This window comes from Mucor mucedo, assembly GCF_025094135.1.
Source record: "Mucor mucedo strain NRRL 3635 chromosome Unknown EV154scaffold_191, whole genome shotgun sequence".
NCBI lineage: Eukaryota > Fungi > Mucoromycota > Mucoromycetes > Mucorales > Mucoraceae > Mucor > Mucor mucedo.
The window spans coordinates 11,569-25,104 of NW_026252475.1; the positions used below are offsets into that span (position 1 = coordinate 11,569).

The 13,536-nt window shown below is 40.3% G+C and overlaps 2 protein-coding genes across 2 annotated transcripts; both read right to left on the bottom strand.

Annotated features, from left to right (window-relative positions):
- Nucleotides 1–3,215: 3,215 nt before the first annotated feature.
- Nucleotides 3,216–3,941, bottom strand: EV154DRAFT_431394 (uncharacterized protein; the record flags this gene model as incomplete). The annotated part of the gene is made up of 1 exon (XM_051596607.1): nucleotides 3,216–3,941. A coding segment is annotated over one exon (726 nt), but the record flags the coding sequence as incomplete, so codon positions are not given.
- Nucleotides 3,942–5,972: 2,031 nt separating this feature from the next.
- On the bottom strand, nucleotides 5,973–6,830 carry EV154DRAFT_570520 (uncharacterized protein; the record flags this gene model as incomplete). Its single annotated transcript, XM_051606201.1, has 2 exons — nucleotides 5,973–6,460; nucleotides 6,542–6,830. The coding sequence occupies 2 exons, from the start codon at nucleotides 6,828–6,830 to the stop codon at nucleotides 5,973–5,975; spliced, it is 777 nt and encodes a 258-aa protein (XP_051451336.1).
- Nucleotides 6,831–13,536: the final 6,706 nt, after the last annotated feature.

Genomic DNA, 13,536 nt, shown 5'->3' on the forward strand with positions numbered 1-13,536 from the left:
TCTTCTGCGCCACCTCGTCGTCCCAGATTAAACGTAGGCTCTACACCATCTACCACGACCTCTGATACTGAAGCTATGCTTAATCGCATTGTTGATAGAGAGCACGAGCTTCGTAATGGAACATTTCGAGAGTTCAGAGAGTATATGAATTCACGATTAGGAAGAAGAGATCCTATGGGAGAAGCAATCATTGCTTCTTTAAACCGAGCTACAGCTGCTTTGGAACGAAACGGTGATAGATTAAACGAGTTGCATAATCGTATACATCAACAAAGACCCAATCAATAAAGATATTCTTTTTTTTTAATACATATGTTAAATTACATTTGGTACCTCTTTATTGTCTAGGTTGAAACCATCGGTTCAACTAATCTCTTCTTGTACGAACAGACTCTCGAGCTGTTTCGCCATTCCCCTCTTCATCTTCATCCATCTCGATTTCCTCGTCAATTTCAAAATCTGGATCCCCAATGTTGATACAGAAATTGTGTAAGATACAAGCCGCAGTAATGACTTGGCATATATCTTTAATCTTCTTCATGTAGACGTGTTTTTTTATGAACCTCCATCTAGCTGAGAGTATTCCAAAAGCCCTTTCGATGGTCATTCTTGCTGAAGAGTGGACCTTGTTGAATTTGTGTTTGGCGACGGCCTCGTCAGAATTGCCTGATACTTCACTCAAAGGATATCAAACAATTACATTACGACAGAGAGCATATGCAGAATCTACAGAGGGTGTGTAAGTAAATTATATGTTAACTTTATAGTCAGTGTATAAATAACCTGCAAGAATGTAACCGTCCAAAGGAATAAATGTTGCCGGCTGTCGTAAAAACTGGGTGTACACTTCAGTCCACTTGAAAGCACCTGCATCGTGGGTGCGACCTATAAATACATATCAGTAAGGCAATCAACATGCTATAGATATTTCGCTATTACCAGAGTCACCGACACGGATGTACGTGAAACGGCATTTGTTGTCACAGATTGCTGTCAGTTTCATCGGAAAGTTACCCTTTCGATCACGCCAATGTTCTGGGTGATCTCTAGGACACTCAATAACAACATTTTTACCGTCGAGTGCTCCTATTGCTTTGAGAAAACGACGCATAACCCCTTCTTCTTGACCATGAGGCCATTCAAAACCCGCTTGAATTTCCTCAACCCTTTGCTGATCCATGGGCCAGTTGATCAGATCTCCGTATACCCCTTCGATTGCAACCAAAAATCTTCGGAAAAAGTTGATATAACTACCATGCGATACACCAAAAGCCATGTTACTAGTTCTGTAACCAATATGACAGTTGGCTAAGTGCCATATAGCACATGAAATCTGGATGTATGCGGGGATGCTGTTGTGGGCTAACAGATCAAATGCTGGATGCTGACTGGGGCCGTTGACAAGTCTTTCGAAGCTGCTAAGATTCATGCGATACATTGCTCGAAAACTAGTGCGTGGATTGTCATCGTCAGCGAGAAAAGGGTGCGCGATTGTCCAGTAGTGATAGTTGGAAAACAGCCCATTGTTGTTTGGACGAACTCGAATTGAACGTGTGTTAGTAAGTAGGAAAGGTAAGGCATGAAAAAAGGAAGGTACATCAAAAACTGAAGAAAAATAAAAAAGAAGAGCTTCGTGAAGCAAGCTGATCTCCAACTGACGTTGTTCCATATACCACTGAATTGCGGTTACATTCATGTTAATGAGCGTCATTGATTCTTCGTAAACAGTTGTAAACTCATTGAGTGATTCTTCGAAAGTAGACATTTTGGCAAAGATAATAATAAATTTATGGGAAAAAAATAATAAAAAGAAAAAAAGTTACAGGAGGATAGTAATCTGACGAAAATCTGCCCTGATGTCATACGCTATACCTAATTTGCGGGGTTCCAAGTTTTTACAAAAAGAGGGGCTCACAAATTTTTTTTGCTTGAGAACACCCCAAATTGAATTAATTGATATAAAGTAAGCACTTATTGAAAGTTCGAAATGGACGCTTTACCAATTCTATTGATCAAATTGTTCTACATCTGCTTTAAAGTTAGATTACCGGGCATTTCGATATCGTATGTCCACCACTTTCGTAGCTGGTAGTAAATCTATAAGCATGAATGATTCTTTTACTAGGTTTTGTCGGCGTTTTAAAGCAGTTCTTATACGATTCGCTTCCATCCAGTTCAGCACAGGCTGTTTTGTGGAAATTCAGAACTGACCAAAACTGGCGGACTTTTAAACTGGGAAAAGATTCGTTACCCGCTCGTGTAGATAGAGACAGAAAAATGGTACGGACTACATGGAACAAAGTTCTTTGTATCTGTCCAGGAACGGAAAATAGACAAAAATAAATATCTCTGACTGTTCTTTCGATTTTAAAAAGGCACAGGGGCCCTGAAATAAAAACTTTTTCTTTTGTTTCATGTAAGTTTTTTTTATAATAATAGGTGCTCTCAAGGTAAAATTCGGAATGATGATCGAGCCTTTTCTGGGAGTGTACCCCATTTCTTAAATTAGACAATAAAATAAAATTCAATGATCAGGTGATGACGTGACAGCTTTTCACTTTCGAATCTACTAGAGGACTTTTTTTTTTTTTTTTTTTTTTTGTATTAACAGTGAGTTTATTTAGCAATGAAAAAATTATAGAAATCAAAAGGGAAAATTAAAAAACTTATTTTTTAACAACCTTTGTCTTCGTGAACAAATTATGACCTTTTAAACTGGATGGTGTGCGAACCACCAATTTGGGAAGCGGACCTTTAACGCCTGATTTCGGGACAGAATGCTTACCTAAAACCGAGCGCTTGGCACCAGCAACTTTTATAACGCCACTAGTAACTCCGACCATCGGACCAGCCGTCGAAGAAGCAGGAGTGGTAGTATTCATGTGATTGTCAACCTCCATGGATACACTAGCAACAGTTGTTGCAAACTTAGAAGCTGCAGAGCCACTTGGTTCAAACTTGGGGGACGTAGACACGTCAGAAATATCTGTGTCCGAGTCAGACAGGACTTGAGCGTGGAGGCTCTCAACGGTGGGGGAGGGAAGATCAGTTGAGATCTCATCCATAACAGGTAGTTCTGTAACACCAAGATTTTTCCTCTTACAAAACTTGGCGGTATGTCCACTACCATGACACGAGAAACATTTGGTTTTAGCCAAATCCGGGCATTTGGACCTTGCGTGTCCAGCCAAACGACACCAGTGACAAACAGTGGGTGCACCTTTAAATGTTGCCGAAGCAAAACAGTCCCATTCCTCCAAGTACAAATTATTTGTGAGTGGCTCATTCTTGACCTTGTCACCAGAAGCATCAATATAGCCAGCCGAGATATCAAGGATAACCGACAGCTCACCTTCAAAGTACCCACCGCAAGTGTACTCTTTCACCTGGTACACTTCACCGTAATAGCGCAGAGATCTTTTGAGATCCGCCAGAAACGTATCCTTGTCCGGAATTCGCAAAAGAGTCATCTTGACATGCACAAGTGTATTGTTGCCCCTAGGAACAGAAGGAGAGCCTTTAAACAACAAGTTCTTGTAACTAACACCGTGAGTGATTGCCTTTGTAGTGCTTGTTGGCATTACAAACTTAACTTCAACCATGAATTCACCAGCAGAGCGAGTACCATAATTGCTAATAGGACGAAATCCCTGGACAGCACCACATTGATCTTCAATGAGTTCATAAGCTTCTGTCCGATGTTTAAAAAGTGAAGCGGGGAACGAAAACAAAACAGAACCAGGCGTCAGTGCTTGCTTGACAATAGAAGCAGCTTGGCGTACCATAATCTGGTAATCAAGTTCAGGATGATGGAAAAGGGTGTTACTTTTCAACTTGAATTGAGAATCAGTCTCGCCAGAGACAGGAAGTGGACGCAGGACTTTCTTGGAGGCACCGCGAGAAGCCACAGTTGACCAGGAAACATGATCTTGAGTTGACATTGTTATATAATCCAGAGGAAAAATTAAGAATGTCGATTTTAAATGTGCAAATACGAGAGAATGTTTTCACAAATGTCTTAAATGTCGAAATTGAAGGCGAGATCGAAGAGATTGGTGAAAGCGTAGTAATTGAAAAAGATAGAGCTGATTGAGACGCGCCGAATACAACAAAAATTTGAACGGATTGAACGATTTTTGATGACGGATGGATGGGATAAAGATTTGGATGCAAATACCTTTTGTAAAAATTCTTTAAGCGAAAGGAATCTACTAGAGGACCAACGTGATTTTATTAAATCAAAGAAAATAAAAAATAAAATATTTCCTTTTCGCTTATCTTAATTTTTTTAAAGTACCTATTTAACATGAACCCAATTGACGAAACTTTCTTCGACATGATGCAAGAACAACTTTTGATGGAAGATGACGCTGAACATTTCGAAGACGAAGATCACTATTTCGATGCCTTGGTGGACGAAATTAGTGCAATGGACGAAGAGTGCGATTTGGAAGAGCAAATGCTTGAAAAAGCGGTAGCCATTGCCGAAGAGCGCATTATTGCAGACTTTACCCGCACCCAAGGCAACCAAGATGTCTTTTCCTTGTTTGAACTTTGGATCAGGGAAACAATTTTACATGCAACCGCTCTTGTCAACTACGACATTTTTTATTATATTTTTATAAGCAGCCCTTGGATGATGACCAGAGAAGTCCACAGAAGGGTTGTTAGAACCGAGCGTATGGACACGTATGAAACTTACTGGACAATCAAGCACCCTAACCTGTTAGATGATCGTAACAGCCGCCACAGTTATAGAGCACATTATCGTGTTAACAAGAGTACCTTTGAGTGGCTCGTCAATCGTTTAATAGACGTTCCGCTTATCTCGGATCGATTTTGCGCGGTGGATACTCTGTTGAAGTCCAAGTTGCGTGTGTGCTTTGGAGATTTGTCAACACCCATTTTGGTTATCGCATTGCTGAAACTCATCTTGGAGTAGCTGCTGGATCGCTCAATAATTTCACAAACAGACTTATTGATGCCATGTTGGAGATTACTCCCGAAATTATAACGTGGCCTATCGACGACAGAGATAGGGCTTTAAGCAATGATCGTGAGTTTTCAGAACTTGGTGGACCTGATGACACAAAACGTTCTGGTGTACTAGGTGCGATTGATAGCAAGCTGGTCGTCATTCAAAAGTCACCAACTAACGGAAATGCATATGTCGATAGAAAGAGCCACGCATCTATGAACTTAATGGCCATATGCGATGCCCGTACTCGGTTTATTTACGTAAAAAATGGGCATTTCGGTAAGTTCGTATGGAAGGAAAAAAAATGATATAGCAGCTTACCGTTTGTTATTATATTAAGGCAGAAACCATGATGCCCGAGTGTTTACTAGCATTGTGATCTATCATAAACTTTTGTTTGATGCGGCCAGGTGGTGTCCCGCAAACACTTATATTTTGGGAGGTAAACTCATTAATCATACCATAGTGTACAAGCTATTAATGATGTGACCTAGATTCGGCTTACCCTTTGCTGCCAAACCTCATTGTTCCATTTCATGGCCGACGGGAAAGCACTGCGGAAGAAAAGATTTTTAATGAAATCTTTCTAGTTCTCGCATAAAAATAGAACATGCATTTGGTGGACTCACATCCCGGTGGAGATTCCTTTGGAAGCATTTGTATATGGTTAGTGTTGATAGAATGGCCAAAAATATTATATCTTGCTGTGATCTAGACAATATTTGTATAAATCAAAACGACATTGAAGAGGCAGTGTTGGATGGAGGATTAGATTTCGAGGGATTTGTGGAGGCAGATCGCCGAAACCAGTATGAAAACGAGGTGAATTTTGAACCCCCTCTTCCTTTTGATGGTACCAGCGCTACCATCGACGCAGCAGGAATGCGCCGTCTTAAGGCAATGTCTATCTTAAGAAGAAACAATATCATGAGGGGAACAGATAGACTTACATAGTTTTCAAAGGGTTTTAATGAATTAAAAATTTCATTTTATACTAATGATTATTGTCAGTAGAAGATGAACCATTAAGATTGGTATCACTATCACCTCTTCGAATGACTGCGAATCTATTCAGGATAGTCTCCATATCAGACATACGTCTACGTCTATGCTCTTCCATGTCAGCCTCTCGTCTACTTCTTACTTCTTCGAACATACGGTATCTCTCTCTGGTCTCTTGTCGCCGTCTTGCTTGTATATCTTCCAATGCAATTTGTCGAGTACGACTGATACTCTCTTCCATGTTGATGCTTTCGTAGATCACTTCAGGCTGGATGCTTGAATTATCCTGAGTAATCTTAGCAATTTCTTCGTAATAAGGCATGTTTGGAACAGTTCCACCAACTCCGGTTTCTCTTGCTGCATTTCTTACTCTCGTAAAACTCTGCTTCATATCTGCCCACTTTCTTTGCATACTTGTTTCGCTGATGTCTGCCAAAAAAGCCCTGAGTACATCGGTGCTAGCATTTTCAGCCATCGTTTCTTTCAGCTAAGCAGCCGAATGTACCCAGATAGGCTGCTTTAAGGCAGTATCGCTTCTTCTCAGCAAGTAGCTGTAGGTACCATCCATAATTTCAAGGAGGATACAAATAGCAACATTAGGCCATACATTGTAGGACCGTGAAGATAGTTGTTCAGGCTCATCGTCATCATCGACATTAGCGTTACTGCCAGCTTCGGTGTTACCGTTGTTAACAGGAGTGGTGTTCTGCTGAACGGTAGGATCGACAACAAAGACAAAGTTGCCAGCGCGTCTGCCACGTCTACGTCTGCCTCCATGTTCATTTCCACGACCGCGTCCAGGACCACGTACGTTGTTGGGGGCGTTGTTATTAGCTTCGGTATTGTTCATGGTAAGGTAAGTCATAAAATGTATTTGACAAATTAAAAGGAAAGAAAAATAAAAATAAAAACACTAAATTTAAAGACGTTTGTTATTTTATCATTTCCTTTTCAAGTAAACAGTTTTGAAAACAAGATCACTTTGATCATGTTTTTATTTGATTCCTTATATGTATATGTATTATTTTGCCCAAATTTAGGGCCCTCGCAAGCACATCAAACTATTTTTTAAAGATCCCGATTAAGGACATTAAATTTTTTTTTTTTTTTTTTTTTTTTTTTTTTTTTTTTTTTTTTGTGAAAGGTTACTTCAGACTTCCAAAAGAAATCTTTTTCTGAAATCCATGACGTTGCTTTTTAAATGACCCAATTTGAATGATTAATAATAAAGTTTTTGCAGATTACTAAAATATCTGTTCCTTTATTTTTTAAAGACAAAATTTCAGTTTAACCGATTTTTTTATTATTTTAAAAAGATAAAAATTACAGTTTCAGAATGATGACCCCACAACAAATTGCGTTTATCGTGTCTCAGTTGCAGCTCCTTATAGTTCGAATCAACGAAGAATCTGAATCTCTCGAAGAAGATAGAATGGAAATTCTTAATTCTACTGGACAACGCCTCGTAGAAAATATGACGACTCTTCATTCCAGTAGAGAACTTTACCAAGCAGAACGTCTCCAATATGATTTTATTGCCAGCAACTACCGCAATCAATATGGAGTTTCTATTAACAATCTCCCCATTTTCATGATGGGCGAACATGTAGAAAGAACAAGAACAGTAATTAGTGCTGATGGTAGACGTGAATCGCGTCGATACCACTTTTGGAGATTGGAACACCCATTCCTCAATGACAATGACGAAAACCAGGTCAGTAGCTATCGCGCCAACTACCGTATGGGTAAGCGTGCTTTTGAGCATTTGGTGAACGAGCTTTCGGCACACGAAGAATTCAATCTTGTTGCTCCCAATACTATTCCGATTTATATCCAAGTCGCAACGGCTTTATTTCGGTTGGCTAATTGCCATATCGGATATCGTCAAGCGTATATGCTTTTGGGTGTTTCATCAGGTAGTTATAACAACTTCACCACAAGAACACTCAAAGCAATTAAGGATCAACTTGGTCATTTATTGACATGGCCATCAGACCCTATCAGAGCCAATGCGATCGCTGTCGGTTTTGGGAGTAGCACTGGGGATAGATTGAATGGTGTGATTGGTGCTGTGGATGGTAAGAACTTTATCATTCACCAACCTTCCCCTCCAACCGTGGGTGCTATGTTCAGGGATAGAAAGAACAACTATTCCGTGAAGCTTACTGCCGTCTGTGATTCTGCATTACGATTCACGTATATCAAAGTGGGTGACTCAGGTATTGTAGTAAAATGATCTACGATGAAACAATATAAAAGCTAACACAACAATATTTACTTCAGGAAGAACGCATGATGCTGCTGCTTTCCGATCAAGTGATATAGCGAGTGAAATTCTTCGCCACCCAGACATTCACTTTCCTGACAACACGTTCATGATCGGTGACTCTGCCTATCCTTTGGGACCCAACTTGATCACACCATTTCCTGAGAGTCAATGCGTGTTAGACAGTCGCAAGCGTACATTCAATCGTGTACATTCATCTACAAGAATGGCGATCGAAAGAGCCTTTGGTGTGTTGGTGGCTCGTTGGAGATTTACTGGCAAGTACATTTACATGTTGGACCAGTTGAAGATCAACGAGGTGATTACCGGATGTTGTATTTTACACAATATGTGTATCGACCTTGGTGATACCGGGTTTACCGACACTGTTCACCTTCAAGATCATAGTGCAGCTGTTCCTGAAGATGAAGACGCACCTGATGTAGGCGGTAGTAGCAGAAGGATTACCATTTTTGAGGAATTGATGAGACGTAGAAGTAGACGTGGGGCGGCTAGAGGGGGTAGAAGAGCAACTAGAAGTAGAAGTAGAAGAAGAACTAGACTTAGAAATAGAAATAGATAAGTATAGAAAACTTTTTGTTTTATTCAATTTTATTTAAATGATATTATCTGTAGAAGGATTGGGAGAAGGGGGATTGTTGTTGCTGGTGGTAGTGGTAGGGGTGGGAGCACGAGTGGCATTGTTGTTTTGAGCAATTGAAGCAGCAAACAAATCTACCATTCGGGACATGGACAAAGTAGCCTCTCTTAACAACTCAGTATTTTGTCGTCTGTAATCGTTGTTATGATCCAGTTGATTTCGTCGGTATGCATCTTCTTCAGCCATACGAACAATATCTGCCTCTCGTTCAGCAGCCATACGTGCACGATCGGTATTCCTTTCTTCGATCATACGAGCACGATCAGCTGCTCTCTCAGCCCGGCTTTGAGCTTCCATTTGCTCCATATGGTTTGCCATAAACCACATTGACACACTTACATTACGTGGACGTCTTGCATTTACCTGAGGAACGACATCCTCATCCTCATCCTCATCCTCTTCATTATCATTATCGACTTCTGAATGACCACGTCTTCTGGTGGCATAATCACCACGGTTGTCCACAGTTTCTCTGGAATGGGAGCTGTATGTAACAGGCGGGTTTGTAGTTGGCATTTGTATTGTTGCCTGCTCCATCAAATCATGAAACTCCCAGTGTTGAAGCGGTGCACTACCAGTAGAATTAGCATCGTCTCGTCTGCTTCGATACTTAGCATGAAGTGCATGCCATTTAGTGGTCATGGCACAGATGTCTCTTCGGCCATTGACGGCTGCGTTGTCATTGAAGGCTTTTTCTGTCTTTTGGATTAAAGCTGCCTTTGCCTCATTTGAGCTAGTCACACCCGCTTCAACAAGATACGCAGGAAAAATTTCAATCAATACATGTGTGCTTGGTGAATCCCAGTTAAGGTTGGTGTTAGGCTCTGGTACGGAATCGGCAGCAGAAACTGGCTCAGCAGCAGGAGGAGGAGCTTGCTCGGTAGCAGGAACAGGACCAGCAGAAGGAACAGGACCAGCAGAAGGAACAGGACCAGCAGAAGGAACAGGACCAGCAAAGGAACATGTTCGGAAGATGGTGCAGGTACAGAAGAAGGGGTAGGTACAGGTTGAGAGGATGGAACAGGTACGTCAGTGGGAATCTGTGCAGCAGACGGAGGGTTTACTCTGGGTCGGCCTCTTACCACAGGAGGGTTTGGGCGTTGGCCATTGATGAAGTCAGCACTTGAATAATTTTGGAAACTCATATCTGTAAAATAAAATGGAGATGGTAAAAAAAAAGTAAATCGATAAAAATAAAAGGCTCTTATTGAAAAATAAAACAACATTCGTGATTTCAGTATTCGGATTTGGACATTAAATAATCTGATAGAAGGTTTTTGGGGCCTGCAGATTTTAATTCTTCGTTTGGACAATTCGGATTTTTTAGCACTGAAAATATTCAATGTTGTTATTAATCGTCCATATATATTATTAAAATTTTAAAAGATTCTATTTGGAAAAACTGTAACCTTTCACAAAAAAAAAAAAAAAAAAAAAAAAAAATTAATGTCCTTAATCGGGATCTTTAAAAAATAGTTTGATGTGCTTGCGAGGGCCCTTAGCTCTACATTTCAGACACTTTTTTCACTATTTTTGTACAAAAAATGGGCTATTTATTTTCGGTTCCCGATCTTGGGAGCACCTAATGTTGAATTTTGAGATCCACATTTAAAATAAGTTACTAAATTGCTTTCGCTCCATCTTCTCCAACTATATTCCTCTTTGCCGAACCTATACGACGCTTAAATGTACGACATTTCTCTTCATTTTAAACAATTTACATCAATTCTTCGACATACATGTTTGATCTCAACAACACGCATGCAATAACGTTTTACAAACAGCAAAGTATTATTCGTTGCTCTTTCGAACAATAAATATGCCACGTACCACAAGAAATACTCGTTCCAACAATGTTGATGATGCTGCAATGCCTTCGCGTGTTACCAGAAGAGCTTATCGTTCCAGAGTTCCAACTGCAGGCGATAGAAATTTGCAAGTTGTAGAAGAGTCAAATAACGAAAATGCCATGCAATAAGTACTTTACAGAAAATGTTTTATTAAATAAATCAACTAATAGCTTTACCAAACTATTTAGATATTTAAGACAGATTGGTGCGTTCAACTCTGAAATGAGGTGCAAATATTATCCGTTATGTGACAAGGATATGATTCCTTTCATTCGTACTGACGCCAAGGACCAAATATACTTCTACTGTCCCCGTTCAGTCGTCCACGATTACTACAAGAAAACATGCGCAATGGGATCCTACTTCTACTGCAGAAAAGTGGAGTTACATATTCAATTAGGTGTTATTCGTGATTACTTCCGTGTTCCAGTGCACGTCGATATTCTTTCTGCTCGAGCAATTTCCCAGGGTGCGCTCACAAGTATTTCAAGAGACTGTGCTGTCCTGATCTCAAGTGATTACCGCAGACATGTCTTACAAGAAGACGAGAGCGGTCAGCCTACTGCTCTTCTTGGTGATTCCCCTGGCTGCCATCATCTTCAAATTGATGAAAGCAAGTTTGGTGAACCCAAGTATAATCGAGGTAGACGCGTCGATGGCAGCTGGCTTTTTGGTATTGCCGAAGCTATCTCCACTTCCGAGCCTAATAAGTACAAAAGAGGTCAATGCCTACTTTTCACGGTGCCGAATAGAACGCAGTACACCTTACTGCCAATTTTGTATAAGTATTGTCGTCGTGGCTCGGTGATTCGTTCCGATGGCTGGGCCGCCTATAGTAGCTTGCATTCTGAAGATAGTCAAAATGCTTACCAAAACGATACTTATGTTAACGAAGAACAATATGTTACGGGTGACTATTTTTTGTAGTCAACATCAAGTTGTAAATCACTCGATTGATCACGCCACATATAATCAGGTTCTAGGAAACAATGTTCGAGAGCGTATCAATACGAACTTAATTGAAGGCTGTTGGAAGGACTTGAAGGCTAAAATTCAAAGCCAGTACTACAATCCCACGGACTTGCCTGCAAAAGTAATGGAATTTCTCTGGCGTCAAAAAAACAAGACCGATGTCATGGCTAGTTTGGAGCGGTGTTTGCGCGAGATAGCAATGAATCTTACCATACCGTCCGGTAAATTTGAAGGCGAGGTCCATGAGCCGTGCATTTGCACTCGTGGTACAGATGGAAACCCACCTGAGGTGCAAGAGTTAATGCGCACTAGAGCAGCTATTCGTGAAGCTCGTTACTTGGCTAGATTCAATAGACGTGCTAGAAACATCCAGGTGGATGAAGCGAACCATTTGGCAAGAGTAAACCGTGGGCGCGCTCTCCTTGGTGAAGTCGACTTGGTGCAAAACGACGTGAGCTCTGATGAAGATTCGTTGATGAACAGTGATAAGGATTACGATGGAATAAACGCAGAAGTAAATGAAGAATCATTTGGTAATTTTAATTGGAGATTACCATCCCCGGCTGTGGTCGACAATATGTCGTCACCCAACATTGTTCATGGTTCACTAAGCCCAGAATTATTGCATGGATTACGCTCACCATCTCTTTCAGCAAATGAAGCAGCTGCAGTAGATGAACCTATTTTGCCTTCACCTTCTAATTCACCTGTACCAAGTCCCATTGTTCGCCGCGCTCGTGCTCGTGGTAGTGGTCGTGGAAGAGGCCGTCTTCGTAGCTTAAATACTACAGCTCGTACGCGTGGTCGAAACAGTCGTGTCAATCGCAGATAGATCATTAGATCAGTAATGCCAATCAAATTTAATCCAATTTTTTTTTTCTCTAATGCTTGCTATAATTTTTATACTTGCCGTTATTCTTTTTTTTTCCAACTCAATAATTAGACCATTTTTCATACATACATAATAAACTTTAAAATATTTAGACCCAATAATCGTTCAAATTCGACTAATTGAAACCAAACGGTGTATCCAACATTTTTCGACAACAAAGAAATTTTTTATACTTAAACTTTTTTTAAAAAATAAACTTTGGATTTAAGCCAAAAGTACACCCTGTTTTGAAGCATATATTGTGAATGCAATATGTTAGATGCAAACTTTAAATAACTTTTATCGTAACCACCAGATAGCGAGCTTTAAAATGATATATTAGTTGTGTAATCGGATCTAATTCCGGACTTATAAATAAGGATATAACATAACTTGTTGTGTAACCATCAATGACAACCTGGGACATTTGATGCGTTGGCCCAACAAGGAGCAAAGAGAATTGTCGGTCGCAGCAATCCAGAAGTACCGCTTTTTTCGAAATTGCATTGGGTATATTGATGGTACTCATTTTCGTCTTGCGCAGAAGCCAACGAAGCATACAGAAACGTATTAGAACCGAAAGGGTTTTACTCTTTGAATTGTCAAGTCGTATGCGACGAAAGCATGATCATATTTGGATTGCAAGTAGGACATGTAGGTTCTGTGAGTGACGCCACATGTGTAGAGAATGCCAGCTTTATGGCAAATAAAGACCACCTTTATTTCACATGTCCTAATGGTTCAAACCATGAGTATCTTCTGAGTGATTCCGGATATGCTCTACTTCCATTCGTTCGTGCCCCTTTCAGGAGACCTCAGGTACTGAAATCAAAGAAGTGCGAAGATTTCAACAAGTTACATTCTTCTGCGAGAGTTGCCGTCGAAAACACGATCGGTGTACTGAAAGGTAAATGGAAGATTTTGAAGAACATTCCT